Source organism: Linepithema humile, chromosome 6 (genome assembly GCF_040581485.1).
Source record: "Linepithema humile isolate Giens D197 chromosome 6, Lhum_UNIL_v1.0, whole genome shotgun sequence".
NCBI classification, from domain to species: Eukaryota; Metazoa; Arthropoda; class Insecta; order Hymenoptera; family Formicidae; genus Linepithema; species Linepithema humile.
In genome coordinates, this window is record NC_090133.1 from 22,410,075 (window position 1) to 22,428,412 (window position 18,338).

The 18,338-nt window shown below is 31.9% G+C and overlaps 6 protein-coding genes across 6 annotated transcripts in view; 3 read left to right on the forward strand and 3 right to left on the reverse strand.

Annotated features, from left to right (window-relative positions):
- Window positions 1-13,881, forward strand: part of LOC105671827 (dystrotelin-like) — a 77,473-nt gene extending 63,592 nt beyond the window's left edge. Inside the window, exons 3-13 of the mRNA XM_012366307.2 lie at window positions 9,810-9,864; window positions 9,986-10,122; window positions 10,203-10,410; window positions 10,582-10,825; window positions 10,905-11,016; window positions 11,083-11,249; window positions 11,314-11,423; window positions 11,499-11,721; window positions 11,783-12,122; window positions 12,206-12,502; window positions 12,655-13,881. Coding sequence (XP_012221730.1) covers window positions 9,810-9,864; window positions 9,986-10,122; window positions 10,203-10,410; window positions 10,582-10,825; window positions 10,905-11,016; window positions 11,083-11,249; window positions 11,314-11,423; window positions 11,499-11,721; window positions 11,783-12,122; window positions 12,206-12,502; window positions 12,655-12,776 — 2,015 coding nt within the window. The 3' untranslated portion in view covers window positions 12,777-13,881. The remainder of the gene's footprint in view (window positions 1-9,809; window positions 9,865-9,985; window positions 10,123-10,202; window positions 10,411-10,581; window positions 10,826-10,904; window positions 11,017-11,082; window positions 11,250-11,313; window positions 11,424-11,498; window positions 11,722-11,782; window positions 12,123-12,205; window positions 12,503-12,654) is intronic.
- Window positions 2,622-5,040, forward strand: LOC105671831 (RNA pseudouridylate synthase domain-containing protein 1-like). Its single transcript, XM_012366310.2, has 4 exons — window positions 2,622-2,918; window positions 2,985-3,228; window positions 3,308-3,584; window positions 3,657-5,040. The coding sequence occupies exons 1-4, from the start codon at window positions 2,703-2,705 to the stop codon at window positions 3,796-3,798; spliced, it is 879 nt and encodes a 292-aa protein (XP_012221733.1). The 5' UTR covers window positions 2,622-2,702; the 3' UTR covers window positions 3,799-5,040.
- LOC105671832 (DNA repair protein XRCC3-like) lies at window positions 4,592-6,268 on the reverse strand. The gene is made up of 5 exons (XM_012366311.2): window positions 5,998-6,268; window positions 5,690-5,884; window positions 5,330-5,460; window positions 4,997-5,203; window positions 4,592-4,934 (listed from the first exon to the last, which is right to left on the reverse strand). The coding sequence occupies exons 1-5, from the start codon at window positions 6,011-6,013 to the stop codon at window positions 4,716-4,718; spliced, it is 768 nt and encodes a 255-aa protein (XP_012221734.1). The 5' UTR covers window positions 6,014-6,268; the 3' UTR covers window positions 4,592-4,715.
- LOC105671830 (RIO kinase 1) lies at window positions 6,845-9,180 on the reverse strand. The gene is made up of 5 exons (XM_012366309.2): window positions 8,969-9,180; window positions 7,837-8,816; window positions 7,554-7,753; window positions 7,150-7,443; window positions 6,845-7,061 (listed from the first exon to the last, which is right to left on the reverse strand). The coding sequence occupies exons 1-5, from the start codon at window positions 9,031-9,033 to the stop codon at window positions 6,957-6,959; spliced, it is 1,644 nt and encodes a 547-aa protein (XP_012221732.2). The 5' UTR covers window positions 9,034-9,180; the 3' UTR covers window positions 6,845-6,956.
- On the reverse strand, window positions 13,401-15,305 carry LOC105671855 (glycerophosphodiester phosphodiesterase 1). Its single transcript, XM_012366355.2, has 5 exons — window positions 14,970-15,305; window positions 14,526-14,701; window positions 14,209-14,410; window positions 13,902-14,131; window positions 13,401-13,823 (listed from the first exon to the last, which is right to left on the reverse strand). Exons 1-5 carry the CDS (start codon window positions 15,303-15,305, stop codon window positions 13,682-13,684), a joined length of 1,086 nt encoding a protein of 361 aa, XP_012221778.1. The 3' UTR covers window positions 13,401-13,681.
- An 846-nt stretch (window positions 15,306-16,151) lies between these two features.
- Window positions 16,152-18,242, forward strand: Hacd1 (3-hydroxyacyl-CoA dehydratase 1). Its single transcript, XM_012366356.2, has 5 exons — window positions 16,152-16,788; window positions 16,987-17,101; window positions 17,419-17,654; window positions 17,747-17,928; window positions 18,012-18,242. Exons 1-5 carry the CDS (start codon window positions 16,709-16,711, stop codon window positions 18,092-18,094), a joined length of 696 nt encoding a protein of 231 aa, XP_012221779.1. The 5' UTR covers window positions 16,152-16,708; the 3' UTR covers window positions 18,095-18,242.
- The last annotated feature ends 96 nt before the right edge of the window (window positions 18,243-18,338 follow it).

Consider the following 18,338-nt stretch of genomic DNA (forward strand, 5'->3'; position numbering starts at 1 on the left):
ACAGCCACGCAAAATTGCATCAAAATTGCAGCGAACAGAGAGAAACGCAGGAACATAAAATATCTTTATCTTGTACTATAAATATAAAATTAGAACGTATGGCACGATACGCGTATCATATTTAATTAATTATGATTTATGGCCAATGAATTTACTCAACATATAGTATCAGAAAAAACACTTTGATATCGCGATTGACATGTTAAAATGCTATTGACATGCATGTGAAATGCGTGTCCTCCAATTATAAAAAGCCTAAACACTCTCCGTCTTGTTGAGCTGACGAACCGTCCTGACGCAATAAACTTGTGTGACGCAAACTTGCATAATATATCTCCATCTCAGCGTGCCGCACTGCCATCACCTGCATTCAGTACGAGTGCTCGGATTGCACAAATTTTCCCCAGCAGAATGTGTACACTCATACACATACAGCATCAAATAGATATGCGATCGCGCTTGAAGCAACTAGAAAACGCTTAATTTTTTTTTTTTTTTTTTATTTTATTTTTATTAATCTTATCGGTGATATATTTGTAAACTGAATATCAGGATAAAATCACGCTTAAGTATAAAATTTAACACAGTTATAATTAACACAAGCAACTACTTTTGAATTAATTAGAGTATTTATGAGTGAGATTCATGTAGTCATAAAATACCATTGTGTATAGTCATACAAATATTGTACCATTGTGTTTTTTTCTGTTAATTCATGAATTATTTCTTGGGAATAAAATAGTGAAAGTAAAATAAATAAAATATTGTAGAAACAAGAGAAATGAAATGTAAGAGAGATATTATACATAGAACATACATAGAAATTATACAGATAAAGAGATAAGAAAACTCCTTCTTTCATCCTCTTGATCGTTCGATTATATTTTATATTGAGCAAGCAGTCCCCTCTTCTTGTGCGAATACACATTGAAAAATGTTTTGTATGGAACACGATTCCTCTCTAGATACATATCTCTCTGAGTACAGGCTTTGTGTCACCTGTGTAAATGAGAACGCAGTTGCTCTGTAGCAGCATACAAATTTCTACACTGCGTCCTGATCGTCATCAATTATTCGCGTGATGCACATTGTTAAAGAATTCTCATGCTAATTTCAATCAATCCTTTATGGTATCTCTCAAGTATGGATTAAAGTATCCAATCCTTTTCAAAAATAAAAGGAACAGAATTATTAATCATTTTCAGCTTTATCTATAATTTATTTAATAAATATTATTGCTAATAATTAATCTAATAATAAATTATTATGTTTATATTATCTCAAAAAACGTATTTTAGTAGACGCTTGAAAAATAATCGAGATACATAACTTTTGCGCGTTCTTGCACAGTTTGTGCATCCTTGGCACATCTCGCATGCAGTCTCGAACAACCGGTTGTCAAGAATTTTTCTGTAATAGTGAATGCATCTGTCACTAATATATATATTTATATATATATATAATCACGCGATAAAAATTATTTTATACATAATAAACGTGTCAAAATATTAATCTTATTCGATAATCCTAGAAAAGATTCTTTTTCTCAAAGTAAAATTATTTATTTATTATTATTAAAGCTAATTTTCAATATTATATATTTGATATATTACATATATTGTTCCGTTATCTAATAATTAATAACTCAAATGCTAGTTTTTTTGTTTTTTTAAATGTAAATCTTGCCGCTTTTTAAATAGATCTCGAATCAATCTAATATTAAATGACACTCGTGTTCTTTTTGTCATAATGGCGCCATCTTCCGCTCGTAGAGAGAAATATATATTAAAAAATAAGGGTGAAAGCTGTGATAAAAAAAGTACCATAAAAAGTTCTTGCACAGTTCACGTTATGACGCATTTCACGCTCTACATCATCTATGATCATTTTGGAACATGTTATGTTCAGCTTGGATGAAATGGTTGCGAAATGGAAGTATCGTCAACTCAAAATCACGTCACTCCGCGAATTTTTCGGAGACGGAAGTCAGGTTTTACGGTACAACCGAAGATCGCAGCACTGTCGGCCGCCACTTGGAACGGTTGTTTAACAGTTGCAAACAGTTCGGTTATTTGAAATTTTGTCACATTTTGTGGTGCTCAGTGTGATTTTGCCGGTATTTAACAGAAAGAATTTTTTTATGCACAGCAGCTGACAGCAACTTTTAGCAGCGTTTCAGGATAAATTTTATTAGGAAAAAATTCTTTTAAAAATTTTTATTTCTTTTATTTTCTTCTTTTTCTTATATTATCTTTGTAATCTATTTGGTTACCTTACTTTAAATTTATTTTTATTTTTTATTTTTTCTGTTTTTGCGTTATTTTTTATTAATTTTAGATTTAAGTTGTTTGTAACATTAGTTATAGATTGTATTATTAGTTATAGATTAAATATTAAAATATTAAATTAATTGTTTTAAAGCTGAATAATTGAATAATATTATACATATAAAATTTATATAATAAATAAATGTAATGAAAACTAAGAATAATGTCTCTTTATTTTACTGTAATTAATACTAATCATAATTAATAATAGTAATGAGTCAGTAATTAGTACAGAAATATATATATAGGTTATATGGTCCCGTTAGTTCCTTATTTCCGAAGGTATAAGGTATGGTGGCGCTGAAACGGGTCTCCCCTTTTTAGCAAGAGCAAGTGACGATCTTCTGCTCAAAATAAACAATACTTTGCTCTGCAATGATTAGAATAAACAATAGATTCCCACGTGCATACACTATGATCTGCAATCTCACGCATTCGATAATTCGTTCGATAAAGTGGTTCATTAAGAGATTAGTAAATAATTGGAATGAGAAGCACAGATCTGTCAAGATTATATATCGCAGTGAGAACTTTTTGGCAGTTGATAAGCCCTATGATATGTATATAAATAGTAATAATCCTGACAGAAAGGTGAGGATATTTTTATTCGAAATGCATCTCAAATATTACTGTGTAAATGGAACGTTGCATTTTCAGAATACACTTCAGTTGGAATTGCGAAAAATGCTACCCGACTTGGTTAATCTAAAATTGCGCCATGAATTTCATTTCGTTCATCGACTAGATTATCCTACAAGTGGCGTCATGTGCATAGCATTAAATAAAAAAGCAGCCAGAGCGGCATCATCTGCTTTTGAAAATAAAAAAGTACAAAAATTCTATGTAGCATTGGTACATGGCCATATTCACAAATCTCACATCATAATCAACAAGCCTATTGGTCAGCAATTGTACACAGTATAAGATCAAGACAGAATTAGAATAGGCAAGAAGATTTAACTTTGTTTCTTCCACAATAGGTGATGATATTCGGGAAAAAAATGGCAATCATAAAATGTGCACAAGTGATAGTATTTATTGCGAAAAGCCACGAAAGTCCTATACAGTCCTAATAGTGTTGGAACACGGGCTTTGGAAAGGCAAACCTGTTACTAAAGTATTGTTGGTACCTGGCACAGGTAGACGGCATCAGTTAAGGGTACATTGTCATTATATTGGTCATACAATTATAGGAGATTATACATATAGCGGAGGCAAAGATACAGAACCTCGCAGAACCTATCTCCATTCTCTCAGGTACAATTGATACAGAAATTTGTCACTTGAATTGTGTCATTATCTTATTAACGTTATATTTTTTGTTTTAAGGTTGATATTAAACTGTGACATTGAAAATATAAATGTAAAAACAGCAGATCCATTCGAAGCCTCCATATTATCAAATTATAAAGTGACAAATATTGCAAAAATCTTAGATGAAAATATATTCTACGATATATTAGGTGATTGAAACCCGTTGTTCGGCTGTAGGTGTCTCCAAGTGTTTTATACTTTAGTACGGACAAATGTCGCTTATGTTACCTTGAAGGGTGACCCTGTGTCACTAACTTCTAGCCAAAAGATACCATATTTAGTTGTGACACGTGCCTGAACGTGTTACGAACGAGCAAGTTAAAAATGGACCGTGACAAGTTGTTTTTCCGATGTGTGCTTCTACACTATTTCGATTTGAAAAAAAGTGCAGCTGGAACTCACCGATTGCTTACACAGACTTATGGTGAGTCTGCATCATCCAAAACTGTGTGTAGAGATTGGTTTCGACGATTTAAAAGTGGCGATTGTGACCCTTATGACAAGTAACGACCAGATCAGTCGTAAAAATTTGATGATTCCGAATTGCAAAGTTTGCTGGATGAAAACTTTTCTCAAACACTTAACCAAGTGTTATCAACAGCAACTAAAGCGTTTGAACGATAATTTAATAAAAAAAAGGCTGTCAGTAGCATCAAATCGCCGAAAAGTGATTCTGCTGCACGACAACGCTCGGCCCCACGTTGCATTGGCGGTGAAAAAAACGCTGATGAAGCTGGAATGGGAGGTCCTCCCTCACCCCGTATTCTCTGGACCTTGTCCCAAGTGATTATCACTTGTTCCGGTCGATGCAACACGCCTTAGAAGATACACACTTTCGTAATTATGAGGAAGTCCAAAAATGGGTAGATAAGTGGATAGCGTCAAAAGACAGGCCATTCTTTCGTCGTGGGATTCAGCTTTTGCCAGAGAGGTGGAAGAAAGTAGTAACATCCGAGGGAAAATACTTTGATTAATGTAACCCAACAAGTTTTTACAAAATAAATGTTTAAAAAACGAAAAAAAAAACAGCGGGTTTAAATGCAACCGCCTAATATATAAATTAATGAAATAAAATTAAGAAGATTCGATCATTCTAACTCCAGACTCTGTCACCTCAAATTGAAAAGTTATTTTCGGCAAGTGCGACGCTAGCATAATGCAAATGTATCGCAAAGAATCTTTTTTGTAAAAATATATAGAAGAAGTGACCATGCTTGACCATGTAAATCCCAAAGCTGGTTGTTCGTCTATAGCTTCAGAAGTAAGGCTGTGATTATCTATTACTGCAGAAACCTAGAAATGTATTGAGATTAATATTTAATGTTACATGACAGTGTATTTTAATATGATTTTACCTGGTTAATAGAGATTATACATAAATCATTGTTTTTGCAAAGTTTGTGCAATTGTCTTCCAACATCTCTCTTGGATTTGGCTTGCAGCTGATTTTTCCAATCTTCTACCCTATAAGGGGCAGCTATTGAATCGACGATTAATAATCTTATCTTATGAACATTCATCAGTAGTGGAACTCTATTTTTCAGACATAATTCTAGTTCATCCTGTAACATTTATTATTGAGTTGATATTAATGCAAAATTAGATGACTGCTTATAATTCATTATGAATAATCTCAAACTTTTTAATGTCATCATTCTGATATAATAAAATTGTGATATTATAATTACAGTAGTAGCAACATGATTAACAAATATCACATCTCCAGTCACAGAATGTGTTTTAGTTATCTCTGAATTGTCTAACAGCTGTTGCAACCGTTTTGATGGAAAGGCAGTTTCTGTACTAATATATATGGCACCTGTTGACATTAGTAATTATAAATGTATCTTATCTTACAACGGCATCATAAATATTTGAGAAAAAGATTTGAAATAATTAAGAGGCAGCATAACAAAGTTCAAATTTATCAATTAAAATTTCTCCGTTTTAATGCATCAAAATTATTATATCCACATTAACATCAAGAATTTAAATATATATCAAGTTTCAAAGTTGTAAAATAATTTTATTTACTATTAGATTGTTACCAGCTTCAAGACCACCCGCGGTTGCCGGTAGTTGAACAGTGAGACATAGCTGTAGAGCCAGCTGTGTTTTTCCAGTACCAGCAGCACCATAAATCTGCGTAATACCTCGACAAGGTATACCACCTTTTAATGTCGCATCTAGTTTCGAACAACCGGTCGTCAAAAATTTTTCTCTAATAGCAGCTGCGTCCGTCACTGCCATACATGATTACAGTAAAAATCATTTCATACATAAAAACATAATCACATATGTCAAAATATTAATCTAGTTTGATCATCACAGAAAAGATCTTTTTTTAAGGCAATACCTAGAAAATCTTCCATTTTGAAGCTTATTTTTTATCCTATACGTTTAACGTATTAAGTGTATATTGTTACATTATTTTATAATTAATAAGTTGGACACCAGTTTTGAATTCAACATCCTTGAATAGATCTTGGATCAATTCAATATTATAGAAGGTGCTCGCTATTCTGCTTGTCACAATTGCGCCATCTTCAGCTCGTGGAGATAAATATACATATGAACAAAAATTAAACAGAACTTTTTTAAAGAGTTTAATTTTCTAAATGTCACTTCACTTTTTCACTTTTTCACCCAATATTTCAAAATAAGTATAGGTTGATCTGAATGATAAGACACTAACGAAAGACAAGCATGTAAATACAAGTCAATAGATTTTTCATCATGAAAGGCATAATCGTTAAATATCAATAGAGAAATCAAAAATGACTCATTATGATCCCCATTATTATTCATGTCCCGACGAAAAATGTAAACTCATCTAGATCGAAGAAATGTATAGCATTAAAAAGTTGTGTTTGTTTTTCAATTTAAATTACGATTTAATTGTTTCATGTATTAATAAATACCTACATAAATAAAAATTCTTCATCAAGAATGTAGATATTATTGTAAAATGAGAGAGAGAGATGATTCTCCTAATTACGGATTTTAGGAACTCGTTCTTCTAATGATTCCAATATTTAAAAATCCTTGTTTTTAATAAATTGCTAAGTTGTCTAATATACAATCATAGCAATCAATCTTGTAAACGTTGTGTATATTCCTTTTATTAAACCAATATAAAATCTTTTATTATAAAATTTGTGAAGAAAAGAATATATACAGTATAAGATATATAAGAAAGAAAATATGTGAAAAATATTTAATGCGTAGAATTTGTACACAAACATTAATCTTTCATTTGACATTACGAAAGATTTATCCTACATTTATGCTTACATGTGTGTATTTCCTATTTATCTATTTTCTGTTCTTTGTCACTTTTACATTACGTTTCTTCACATGCTTTTTTATTTTGGTTTTTCTCTTCTCCGCTTGCTGTTCTTTGACTGCCTTCTTGCGAATCTAAAATTATAAATAATCTCGGATTAATTTACTACATAGTTTACAACATAATTGTATATTTAACAGTTATATCATAGGAAAGTCTTACTTTTCTACTGTCGGGGCTTTCATCTCGAGGCCTAGCCGAATTTACAAATTTGCTTTTTTCAAATTCCTCGCTTCCTGTTTCACTGTTATCTTCGCTATCGTCTTCGCTATCGTCTTCACTATTTTCGCTATCAGAATTAAAACTACTTGTCCTATCTTTATTGTGTTTGTTTTCGAGAATCTCTGGTACTTTCGCAGGCGAAGATAAATCTGATTTTAAACCAAGCATTGTCTTATAAATCAAATCTTTCTGTCCGGATTTTGCAAGTTTTATATCACGTTCCACATTAACCACCTATAAAAAAATGCAAGCTTGTAACTTAAACAACTTTTTCATACATTTATACAAATAAAAATTATACATTACACTGTAATCTGATTATCATCAGTGATAATTAACAATACCTGTGTCAGTGTTTGTGGAATGTAAGCTTGTTTAAAAACTGCTTCTTTTATTTGCTGTTCTGGATCATTTTCTTGATTTACCTCTTGCATTTTTGTGTCCAAATACTCATCCATGTTAGATTCGTTTACAGTTGGATCCGTTATGAAATCAAATAATGCTTGAAGTGGCATAACATCTACATTATGCTTTTCGAAATATGCTGATAAAAAGTTTATAAAGTTGTATTAGATACATACTTTAAACAAATCTTATATAAAATGAGTAAAATGCATTTCGCCATACTTGTAATATTACTACAGTCCTTCCTTAGAAATTCTGTTGCATGGCAATGATCACGATCTACAGCTTGTGAAACATCAATGATTACAATTGATCCCTTGTGATATAACATATTATATTCGCTTAAATCAGCATGAACAAGTCGACATTGGTTATACATTCTCCACATAATTTCAATACATTCTCTATATAGTACACTAAACTTTGACTCTGGGAGTACAACATCTTTCAATTTAGGTGCAGCCCAGCCATCTGAACCTAAAAACTCCATTAGCAACAAATAATCACTGCATAAAATCGGCTGGGGAGCTCTGACACCACCTTGTTGGAGACGCTTTAAATTATAGAATTCCTTTTCCACCCAAACCTGCACCATTTTACGCGGATTGCGCAGGGAGTGTACATGATCAAAACGGTATTCACCCCTAATGTACTTTTCTCGCTTTTTAAATTGCATGATGCTTGTTCTATATATTTTAATAGCAATCTCATCATTGTTTTTCGATTTTGCATAATATACATTAGCCTCTTTCCCAGTTGAGATACAACCATTTATTTCCGCTAATACTCCTTTTTCGAACAACTTGTGCAATTTCTTTATAATTTTCATATCCAATACATTCTCAATCGTTGCATTATCGCTCCTGTCTTTCAATCTTATGCGATTTTTATCCACACGTTTGTCATTCTCATTCAATGTATTAACCACATGGCTTGGCAACGATGGGCCTGCATATTTATTCACATTAATTTTGTTTGCGTAACGATTTATTTTATATTTTGGCTGATAACTCATTACATTGGATGGATTTTGAACTTGTGAACTTGATTCTTTCTGGCAAAGATTTTCTTCCATTAAATCATAAGCACAATTATAATTCTCATCACTATCTTCAGCATTATCTCCAATGTACAAATTGGTCATTCTTTTTTTGAGCTGCTGATCTTTACTGAGTACAAACTTCTCTTTCAATGTCTTCACTCTGTGAAAAATATCACAATATTAATAATGACTTCTTTAAAAAGTGCGTAAGATAATTATAAATTATTTTAGTAAGCATACGGAATAGTAACTTCCACAAAATTTATAGTGTTTACTATAAATATATATATGAGTAAAATATATACAACTTACACGCATGCTGCTCCACACTCTTCTTCAGCGTCGCTAAATTGTCCTTCTTCAAATTCGTTTGACATGATTATATATTTGGTTCGAAGAATATTCCGTATTTATTAACTTCTTCTCTATGTGCAACCACGTGTGCCACAAGCAAAATATTACACGAAGTTACGAAACCTTCACCTTTCAACGACAAAAGCAAGCTGGTGATTTTGACAACTCCTCGCATGCGCAATAATACGAACTCTAGCAGACTAACAACATAAGGCTTCTATACACAAGATGTATCAATGCGTTACACGTAAAAAAAAAATGGCGCTGTAACAAATCAGATAGCATTTCAACGTAAGATGATTGGTGGTTTTTGTTAGGTTCAATTTTTAATCGCTAATAGACTTTTCTTTAACATTTATGTTCATCTATATATTTTATAATGTATGACTTAAATGTAAATCACGCTTTTGTTTACAATATTTAAACTATGTAATTATGTTGAAATGATACAAAAAGTAAGGTTTTTTGAAAATTGCTGTATTAATGCTGTTCTCTAACATACTTTTTATAATTTATTTTAACTTTATGTTGATGTATATATTATTTCTTCTGTCGAATTAATTAATATCAAAGCTAACTACACTTTCTGATTAACTTTTGATCAGAAATTTACAGATGATAAAGTTTTTGTGTATGTGACTTATTACAATTGAGAACTTATTCTCTAACCTTTTGTGTACAGAAGTAGAAAGTTAAATGCAATATCTTTCAATAATTAATTAACTATCATGATATTTTGTGACATGATTAATGTCTAGTCACACAATAAATTCAACACAATAATATTGTTTTATTGCAGATCACATAAACAGATGTCTAAAAACAGAAGTATACAGAAATATGCCACCCTGCACGTAAGTTACTCAATTTTATTTTTATTTGTTTCAATAATATAATAAGAAGTAATAAATAATAAATATTTTCTAAACTGCCACTGACTTAGTTTTATATTTATATGTTTAAAAAAAAATTTAGAGAAGTATCTAATAAGTCAGAGTGGCAATTTTCAACCATGGAGAATATAAAGCGATTCATGCAGGAATGCAATGCCATTCGTTATACATCATACAGAGCTGCTGCAAAGATGCAAATATTACATAGAGAATTGAACAGTAAGCTATACCACTATTTAAATATCTGCCAATTAAGATTTTATTATATTCCAATTACCATATATTTTTTTATTTTTTAGTGCAACATGTACAGTTAGAACTAATAGCAGGAGTGTTTGAGCGTCATAGGCTTTCTATCACTGAGAATTGTGTTAATTTAGACCCAAGTGAAATTGAAGATGTTCTATCCGACATTTATTTTGCAGCACAGAAAGAAAGTAATTTTAATTTTAATGTTGATCTTGCAACAAAACTTGCTACAAGCTATATTTTGAACACTTTTGACAAGTAAGTTCTCATCTTTTTCTCTTTACATTACTAACATGAATACATGTATAATTTAATTACACTTTAAAATTGTTTTCAAATTAAATAAAAATATATATTTACCATTGATAAAAAAATAACAGTTTACTTATAAAGAGCATTCTAAAATTATAAAAATGTTTTATATTGCAGGCAAAATACCAGAAATATTTTAGTATTTTCTGTAAAAGTTGCATTGGTATTGTTAAGTAGTGGTAGATTACAAGAGAAATACGGATATCTGTATCAGCAATTAGCTAATCATAATGCATGTTTATCTCGAGCTGGTCTACACACTTTGTTGACAAATATTTGCAAACTAACAGAAATGCTTGGAGAAACTGCAGCATATGGATACGAACAAATCCAGTCGCATATAGATGCTTGTTTTATAAAGGTATAACAGAATTGATTTTGTATCATAGATACTTATTATTAAAAATGAATTGTGTAATTATTTTCCTAATATATTTCAGTCTCAAGGTGGCCTTGGCATAACCGAAGCAGAATTTGCCGCGTGGATTATGCAGGAACCTCCTCTATTGGTTTGGATAACAACATTTAATCGAATAAAATCTGCAGAACACAGTAAGTAATAGAATTAAAATATTACATAATTAAACATATATGGCAATGAACAATTTTTATTTGCAGTTGTCCATAACATTAGATGTTCCTCCTGCAAAGTAACACCAGTACAAGGGCCAAGATATACATGCTTGAAATGTACAGGATACCATCAATGCCAGGAATGTTTCCTTTTAGGCAAAACGTCAAGTAAACATAAATTAAAACATCCAGTTCGTGAATTTTGCGTAAAGGTACGATGTTTAGATTTCTATCATTGTATAGAATAAAAATTGTTCAGAAACAATTCTTTTGCAGACTTCACATCGCGAAGTTACGAAACTGTTCATCGAATTGATTAGAAATAAATTGAAACTGTGTCCTACCAGAACAGTCGCATTGGACGATCTAGTTGCAGATGTTGCCAGGTTTGTCGCAAGCATTATTTCTGCAATTATACAATTATAAAATATTCTATAGCAATAGTTTGTTTTTTAACACAGTAACGAAACAAGACGTACGGATTACGGATCGGTGAGGAGCACGGTAAAACGAAAAATTCTCAGTGATCCACAGAAGGAGTTACAAAGTATCATAATGCATTTGGAAGAGGAAAACCGACAATTGCAAATTGAGCTGCTAGATATACAGGGCACCAAAGCTGAGAGATTGCAACGTCATAGAGCGACCATCGAGTCTCAATTGCAACGATTAAAAACACTCAAGGTACATTAACTGATCAAAGATTGTTTAGACATGTTTGTTGAATTTTTTTTTAATTTTGCAGAAATATTTATTCACCGATACAGCTCAAACGCCGCAGATTATCGCCCGTATGCAAAGCACTCCGATGCTGCCGCCCTTGTCATCCAGACTCGTCGCCTTGCCTCTGGAATTCGAATTAAGCCCGATTATCAGGCAAGACAATCCGAATCAACAAGGGATCAAATTACATCGTCAAAATGATAAATTAATGTCGGATAGTTTTAATGCGTCATTAACTATTGATCACACGAGAGAAGAGAACAATGCTAATGCTCTTGCTTGTGTCGAAGGGGCTTCTACGAGTTCAGCATTCGGTAATATACCAGAAAGCAGTCGTATAGAATTAAGTACTTGGATTGGAGGTAAGTGCAAATTGTGAACACGATCAAAAGCGATTATGATAGAAATATTAATGCAAATGTATGTATATGCATTAAATTGCTAGGCACAAGAAGGAGGGAATTGAGTCCAGCTAACAGTGGCTTCTCTCAGTGGTTGGCTGCTGGCAATTCAAACTGCAAGGAAGAAAACTATGTGACTAACGTAGTGAATAATACAGATAATGACTTGTCACTCGCAGCTTCTCAGTCTCCCACTGGCATTCACAGAGATAACACTCCATCTTCCCTTCAGCGTCCCGACAAACATTCGCAGCATAGTAGCTTACAAAATATTCAAGGAGACCTCAACGATATATTAGACAGATTGCAAAATATGGTTGCCAATGACTGTTTGCTCGACGGTAAGTTATCAGGATTGTCGGGAAATTGTATTTAGAAAATGTGGCTTTCTCCAATATGATAATCTCTTCATGATAAAGTTATCTTCACTTACATATATTATGCATGTATGTATATTTATACATAGCTAATTTACATGTTACACTTTCTGCAGAATCTTACGACGGCAATGACAATTGTAAATTGAAACGTGCTACAACGGAAATGGAAGATCTATTAACTGGCCTCATCGAAGGTATGGAATCTCGTAAAAATAAACTTACCACTATCGTTTGAAGACTGCCTTATAAATGTAAGTTTAGATATTATATATTCGAAAATTTTTATATTACATCCAATGACTTTGTGCGTGAATTCACCATGATAATCTCAGATACTTATTTTTAACATTCTTACCGGCCTGATTTTGAAATTGATATATAAATGCCATAAGTGCCATTACATGTTGTCCAAAGAAAAAGATAAATCACTTAATCATCGTAAGAAACATCATATAAAGTACAAAGATTTGATAATAAAACAGCCATATTTAGCGCCAATTACGAGACATGAACATGGCCCTCATGTTTGAAAAATAAGTATAGTTTTCTTAACTTTTTATATATATATTTGTATAATAATATATGTGCAATCATCAAACAAATTATTTCAAAAAAATATTATCTATTGATATCAAGAAATTTTATAATTGTGTAGTATGGAATTTTATATAATATGCATCTGATTTTAAGAGTCATAATTAATTTACTTTAAATAATTAAGAAATTATAGTGCACTTTGCTATAAGAGAAACGCAGAAAGTCATTTATAATAACTCCGTCCATTTAAGCGCCTTCAATGCGCCGAGTGATTTTGTTATTAATATTCGCACACATATACGTGTTTGCACAAAACGGTATATTTATATCAAAGTATAATATAGTTTATTTCCGAAAATGAAAACTTTTCGTACATACATTTGATCTGATCGTACATAAGAATGGTAGACGTCTTGTCTCCAGTTATAAAATAAGTGCCTTATGTTCTATATTAATAATAAGTCGTTATATGTCAATTTTACGACCGGACTAGATAATTGATTGTGACATAATCTATATAATCAAGAATAAAAAATTTGTACGTTTATAATGCCAGTATATAAGTCTTTGAAATTTAATACTGAACAAATATATCAGACATTACTACATGTCCTTCTCTAAATGTAGCGTATCAGTTAGATAGGTGATTTTCAGCAGCCTCGAAAAGTGTATTTTTTCCGACGGTCTATTCACCGTCCATGCCATCACGCGAATGCCACGGTCGCGCCATCGTTCTATCACACGTCTGAAATAAAATTATATAGTAATCATATACTTGTATAAAATATATACGTATAAAATCATGTGACTTAATGTTGCTTACGGATTTACTATGTCCTTGTGCAATAGTATGGCAGAAATGCCGACGATGTAATAAACGAAACGCGGTAGCAGCCACTCGTACAAAGTTTCCAAGATGCAAGCTGCCAAATGTTTAAATGGATTATGGAATCGTGCCGGACCGAGTGCTTCCAGGCCAGCGTATGATAATCTCGAGAAAAAATACGGCCTCCAAGCAAGACTCGAGACAATACGTGGCTCTTTTTTCCTAATCTTAATATAAATTGAAAAATATATCCACAATCAAAATTTTTCCATACGAATTATTGATTAGTGTTTAATATATATACCATATATACTATGATCGGATTGAAACTTGACACAATGCCTCTCTGAAATAATTTCGGGTACTTTGTGAATGTATCCAAAACAATTTGCACTACATCTGTCCTTGTCTCTTTTATATCTATAATTATTCTCTGTTCACTGTTTAGGCATTCTTCTAGTACATTGTGTAACAGCGCAATCTTTTCACCATCAGAAAATTTGTTCCTTTTGGCAAAACAATTATATATTCTCTATTAAAATATTCTGATATATTTATTACAGGTATTTTATATATAAATCGTAATTATCAACATAAAATAAATATAAATATAAATCATACCTAAGTGGATGATTATAAGTTATATCTAACTCCCTCAGTTCTTCCCATGTCATCTCACTAATTGTTCCTGTGCGGCCTGTAAGTCTCTCAATTGTTGGATCATGGAATATTATTGGAATGTTATCCTTTGTTAGCCTTAAATCCAATTCTATGGCAGTGCAACCCTTTCCTCTGCTCTAAAAAGTATAAACAATACATTAAAGCGAAAAACTATATTTCAAAGGCATACATCATAAAAAGATAAATATGATCAGAAAGATTTAGTGTAATTAAACGTAACGAGATTAAAGTATTAATGTTATCGATAAATAATTAGTTCCTTTGCCTTGTATTAGCTAGAACAATATTAAGTAAGCCAATAACAAAACTGAGACACACAAGAATCTACTTCAAAGAAAATTTTAACTATTTATAATTATACTACTACAAAATATGTAATTTTACATTTCGGAAAGCCAACAAACTGTTCTCAGGATAATCATATCCTCCACCACGGTGAGCCACCACTCGCATGCAGTATTGCTCTCCGTTACTATGGTTTTCAGACACAGAGTTATCTTTGTTTAGGAGAAGCGGATTCACACCGAGCACTTCCTGCACGGTGTTGATAGGCGGAGTTGACACTCGGGCCAATCTCAGCATAATCATAACAATTAAAGAGCCCCAAACGATCCAAGGAACGGAAAACTCATACAGGACGGTGACCGACACACTCAGCGCCGTTTGTAGGAGTATCCACAGTAAAGCGCTGTTTGCGATTAATTCAATGATCTCGTGCATTTTGATGTTAATTTTCTACCACGGGTTACGCGCTCAAGAATTCTCTTGGTGTTGTCCTGTCATATACGAGAGAATCGAGTGAGTATTGTCACGTTAATCTTAAGATTATTACTTCATAAATTGTGATCGGAGTCGATTGTGAAAAAATGTGTGAAGTCGAGTACGAGTACTCGTGCTGCGAATATTCTATTGATGAAACACGTCATTCTCTTTATTCGCAAATCGCATAGATCTGTCATGCGGTGTGCATCTGTGCGAATTTCGAAGTCTCCAAAATGTCATCAGAACTCTCGCGGACGCGCGTGCGAATGTGCGCTTCGCTTTTACACTTACAAACACACTGTCAGAACGATTATTTCTTCTTTATCTCACTATTCTTTTATTCATTATTTTAATTCAGTCAGATAGCGCGCAATTTATATGACATTTCACTTGGTAAGCAAATAGGTAAGGTATAAAACACATGCCCAATAACAAAACTGACAATAACACACTGACCAACACTGACGAGCGATCTTGAGGCTCGTTCTTATGCAGCGCATTAATGATAAACAAAGGGGCAAATCTTGACGTGAGGAAGATTTGTCCAGACAAGATTTGCATATGCGGAGAAATCAACCAATCGCGTATTTTAGTCTAAAGAATGCTTAGTGCGTTCTTCACGTTAGATATATGATTAGTTGAGTTTACCGTAATAACTGTAAAAAATAGATTACAGAAATCGAGATTTTTTCTATTCTTCTAAAAATTTATGCCTATTTCATTTTGAATGTAAAAAGCTTTAGGAATTGCATTTAAAGTAAGATAAAAACTCACTATGTTGTTCAGGTGAAAAGAAGATAGAAATGTAAACACGATAGAGCTCTGTACAACACTGGACACTGGAGTGAGCCTTGAAAGGGTAGGGGCAGCCCCTTTGCACAAGAGAGAGCTATGTTGGACGGGGACGTCTGTCTCATGTTTGTCTTCATGTTTAATATTTCCATCATATACAGTGGAATAAATGTGGAAGAAGAACAAACCCCACCTAACTATTGCTATCCTTGAGCCGCTAACCACACATTAATTCTTATGAAATATTACTTCATATGTTATAAAGCACAATGTTTTAGTATGACTTTGCGAGTGAAAAACATGCATATTTATGAAGTCGTGTCAATCGAAAAATTTCGCAAAAAAGCTGTAATTTGATTAGAATGAAATGAAATACTTCATCAAGTCTTCTTTTTTGATTGAATAATTAAGTAACCTGATCGCTGTACTTACATAAGCATAAACGAACAGTTTTTATCGGGCATGCATATTAAAGAGTGATTGTCTTGGTATACGATTTAATATTGCAAATCATTCAGAGCTGAACGGCTAACTGCTATAAAACGGAGAGAAAGAATTTCGACGTGAATATGGCTGGAGCAAAATCCAAGAAACCTGGTTCTCTAGCGAAATTTTACCTGGCGTCGTATAATCTTGGACAAACTCTGGGGTATGTTAATTTCTCTGCTGTATATCAAGGAAATAATAAAATAAGTACAACTTTATTACATTGAATCTCTCAAATATTTTTTACACAACATCTTATACATAGAATGTGTTTTTTACTTTATAAAAGTTTTTTTTATGTTTTTTACATATTATTTAAAAATATATATGTTCTGAAAAATAAAATTCTCTTTTATTTTAGATGGAGTTATATATTGTACCAAGTCATATTACATTATATCAGTCCTTCGAGTAGCACTTTGTGGAATAAAACAGAGTTATCTGTATTCATTTTTCAAAATGCAGCTGTATTGGAGGTATTTATTAATATTTTAAATTTGAATAGAGCAAATTAGAAATAAACAAGTAACTTTTTAAATCTAAAATTAATAACTTCTGAATTCCTATATATATATAATAGAAACATTATTAAGTAATAAAATTAAAAGAGTAAAGAGAAGAAGTAATTAAAATTCAAGTACAACTTTATTAATAAAAAATTGACAGATATAGATGTAGTATCTCTTAGTTTAAAAATCTACATATTTATTAATTTGTATATATACACACATTTGTTTCCCCCATGTAATATATTAATTATATATAATCTACTTATAAAAATTTTTTCTTTTAGATAATACATGCAGCAATCGGACTGGTACCGTCGAATGTTATAATCACAACATTCCAAGTATTTAGTCGTGTAATGCTTGTTGTAGGGGTTATTTTAGCCACTCCTTACACATATGCTGCTGCATCTCCAGGACTTCCACTGGCTCTCTTGGCATGGTCCATCACTGAAGTTATTAGATATTTCTATTACTTTGTGAATCTTATTGGTATTGTGCCACATATAATAATCTGGCTGAGGTAATTAATCTCTTATTATAATTAAAATGTCTTAAGTTTGATTGAAGTTATTCTATTTACATAAAGTTATATTAATAAAAATATAATTTTAGATACACCGCCTTCATCATACTATATCCAATTGGTGTGACTGGTGAATTATTGTGTTTCTATGCTGCTGTGCAGTATGCTAATGTTAAACCGGATTCATGGAGTTATGTTTTACCCAATCCATGGAATTTCACATTTAGCTACTTGTATCTCCTGTTAGGAGTTATGTTAGCTTACATTCCATGTAAGTATTGAAAAATATGCTGATGTGCAAAAAAAAAACAAAACAAATTCATGCATTAATTATGACATTGTTTTTTGTTGCAGTGTTTCCTCAACTTTATTTGCACATGTTTGCGCAAAGACGCAAAATGCTCAATCCTAGCGCTAAAGCAAAGAAAGCTCATTAATTTACAAACTTATATATTTTATAATATAATTATTATATATTTTTAATCATGATTCATGTATATAACTGAAATGATATAGGGTGGGATTTATTTTATATTATATATATTATTTTTAATATAATAAAGAGAGAATTTCAAGAAGACAAAATATTTAACATCTAATTTTTTGCATTTTTTATATTAATGTTTATCAGCAAAAATCTACATTTCCAGGTGTTTCATATTAATATTAACATTCTTGGAA

What these genes read in the sequence shown, in the direction of transcription:
- LOC105671831 (XM_012366310.2), top strand. Translation starts at nt 2,703, where the DNA reads ATGATTAGAATAAACAATAGATTCCCACGTGCATACACTATGATCTGC. An exon ending in GTAATAATCCTGACAGAAAG is followed by an intron (nt 2,919 to 2,984) that starts GTGAGGATATTT and finishes TTGCATTTTCAG; the next exon opens with AATACACTTCAGTTGGAATT. An exon ending in ACCTATCTCCATTCTCTCAG is followed by an intron (nt 3,585 to 3,656) that starts GTACAATTGATA and finishes TTTTGTTTTAAG; the next exon opens with GTTGATATTAAACTGTGACA.
- LOC105671832 (XM_012366311.2), bottom strand. An exon ending in CGCGGGTGGTCTTGAAGCTG is followed by an intron (nt 5,461 to 5,689) that starts GTAACAATCTAA and finishes TAATGTCAACAG; the next exon opens with GTGCCATATATATTAGTACA. An exon ending in TTAATCATGTTGCTACTACT is followed by an intron (nt 5,204 to 5,329) that starts GTAATTATAATA and finishes TAAATGTTACAG; the next exon opens with GATGAACTAGAATTATGTCT.
- LOC105671830 (XM_012366309.2), bottom strand. Translation starts at nt 9,033, where the DNA reads ATGTCAAACGAATTTGAAGAAGGACAATTTAGCGACGCTGAAGAAGAG. An exon ending in GAGTGTGGAGCAGCATGCGT is followed by an intron (nt 8,817 to 8,968) that starts GTAAGTTGTATA and finishes TATTTTTCACAG; the next exon opens with AGTGAAGACATTGAAAGAGA. An exon ending in GGACTGTAGTAATATTACAA is followed by an intron (nt 7,754 to 7,836) that starts GTATGGCGAAAT and finishes ACTTTTTATCAG; the next exon opens with CATATTTCGAAAAGCATAAT.
- LOC105671855 (XM_012366355.2), bottom strand. Translation starts at nt 15,305, where the DNA reads ATGCACGAGATCATTGAATTAATCGCAAACAGCGCTTTACTGTGGATA. An exon ending in ATCCGATCATAGTATATATG is followed by an intron (nt 14,132 to 14,208) that starts GTATATATATTA and finishes ATTTATATTAAG; the next exon opens with ATTAGGAAAAAAGAGCCACG. An exon ending in CACAAGGACATAGTAAATCC is followed by an intron (nt 13,824 to 13,901) that starts GTAAGCAACATT and finishes ATTTTATTTCAG; the next exon opens with ACGTGTGATAGAACGATGGC.
- Hacd1 (XM_012366356.2), top strand. Translation starts at nt 16,709, where the DNA reads ATGGCTGGAGCAAAATCCAAGAAACCTGGTTCTCTAGCGAAATTTTAC. An exon ending in CATATAATAATCTGGCTGAG is followed by an intron (nt 17,655 to 17,746) that starts GTAATTAATCTC and finishes ATATAATTTTAG; the next exon opens with ATACACCGCCTTCATCATAC. An exon ending in TATGTTAGCTTACATTCCAT is followed by an intron (nt 17,929 to 18,011) that starts GTAAGTATTGAA and finishes TTTTTGTTGCAG; the next exon opens with TGTTTCCTCAACTTTATTTG.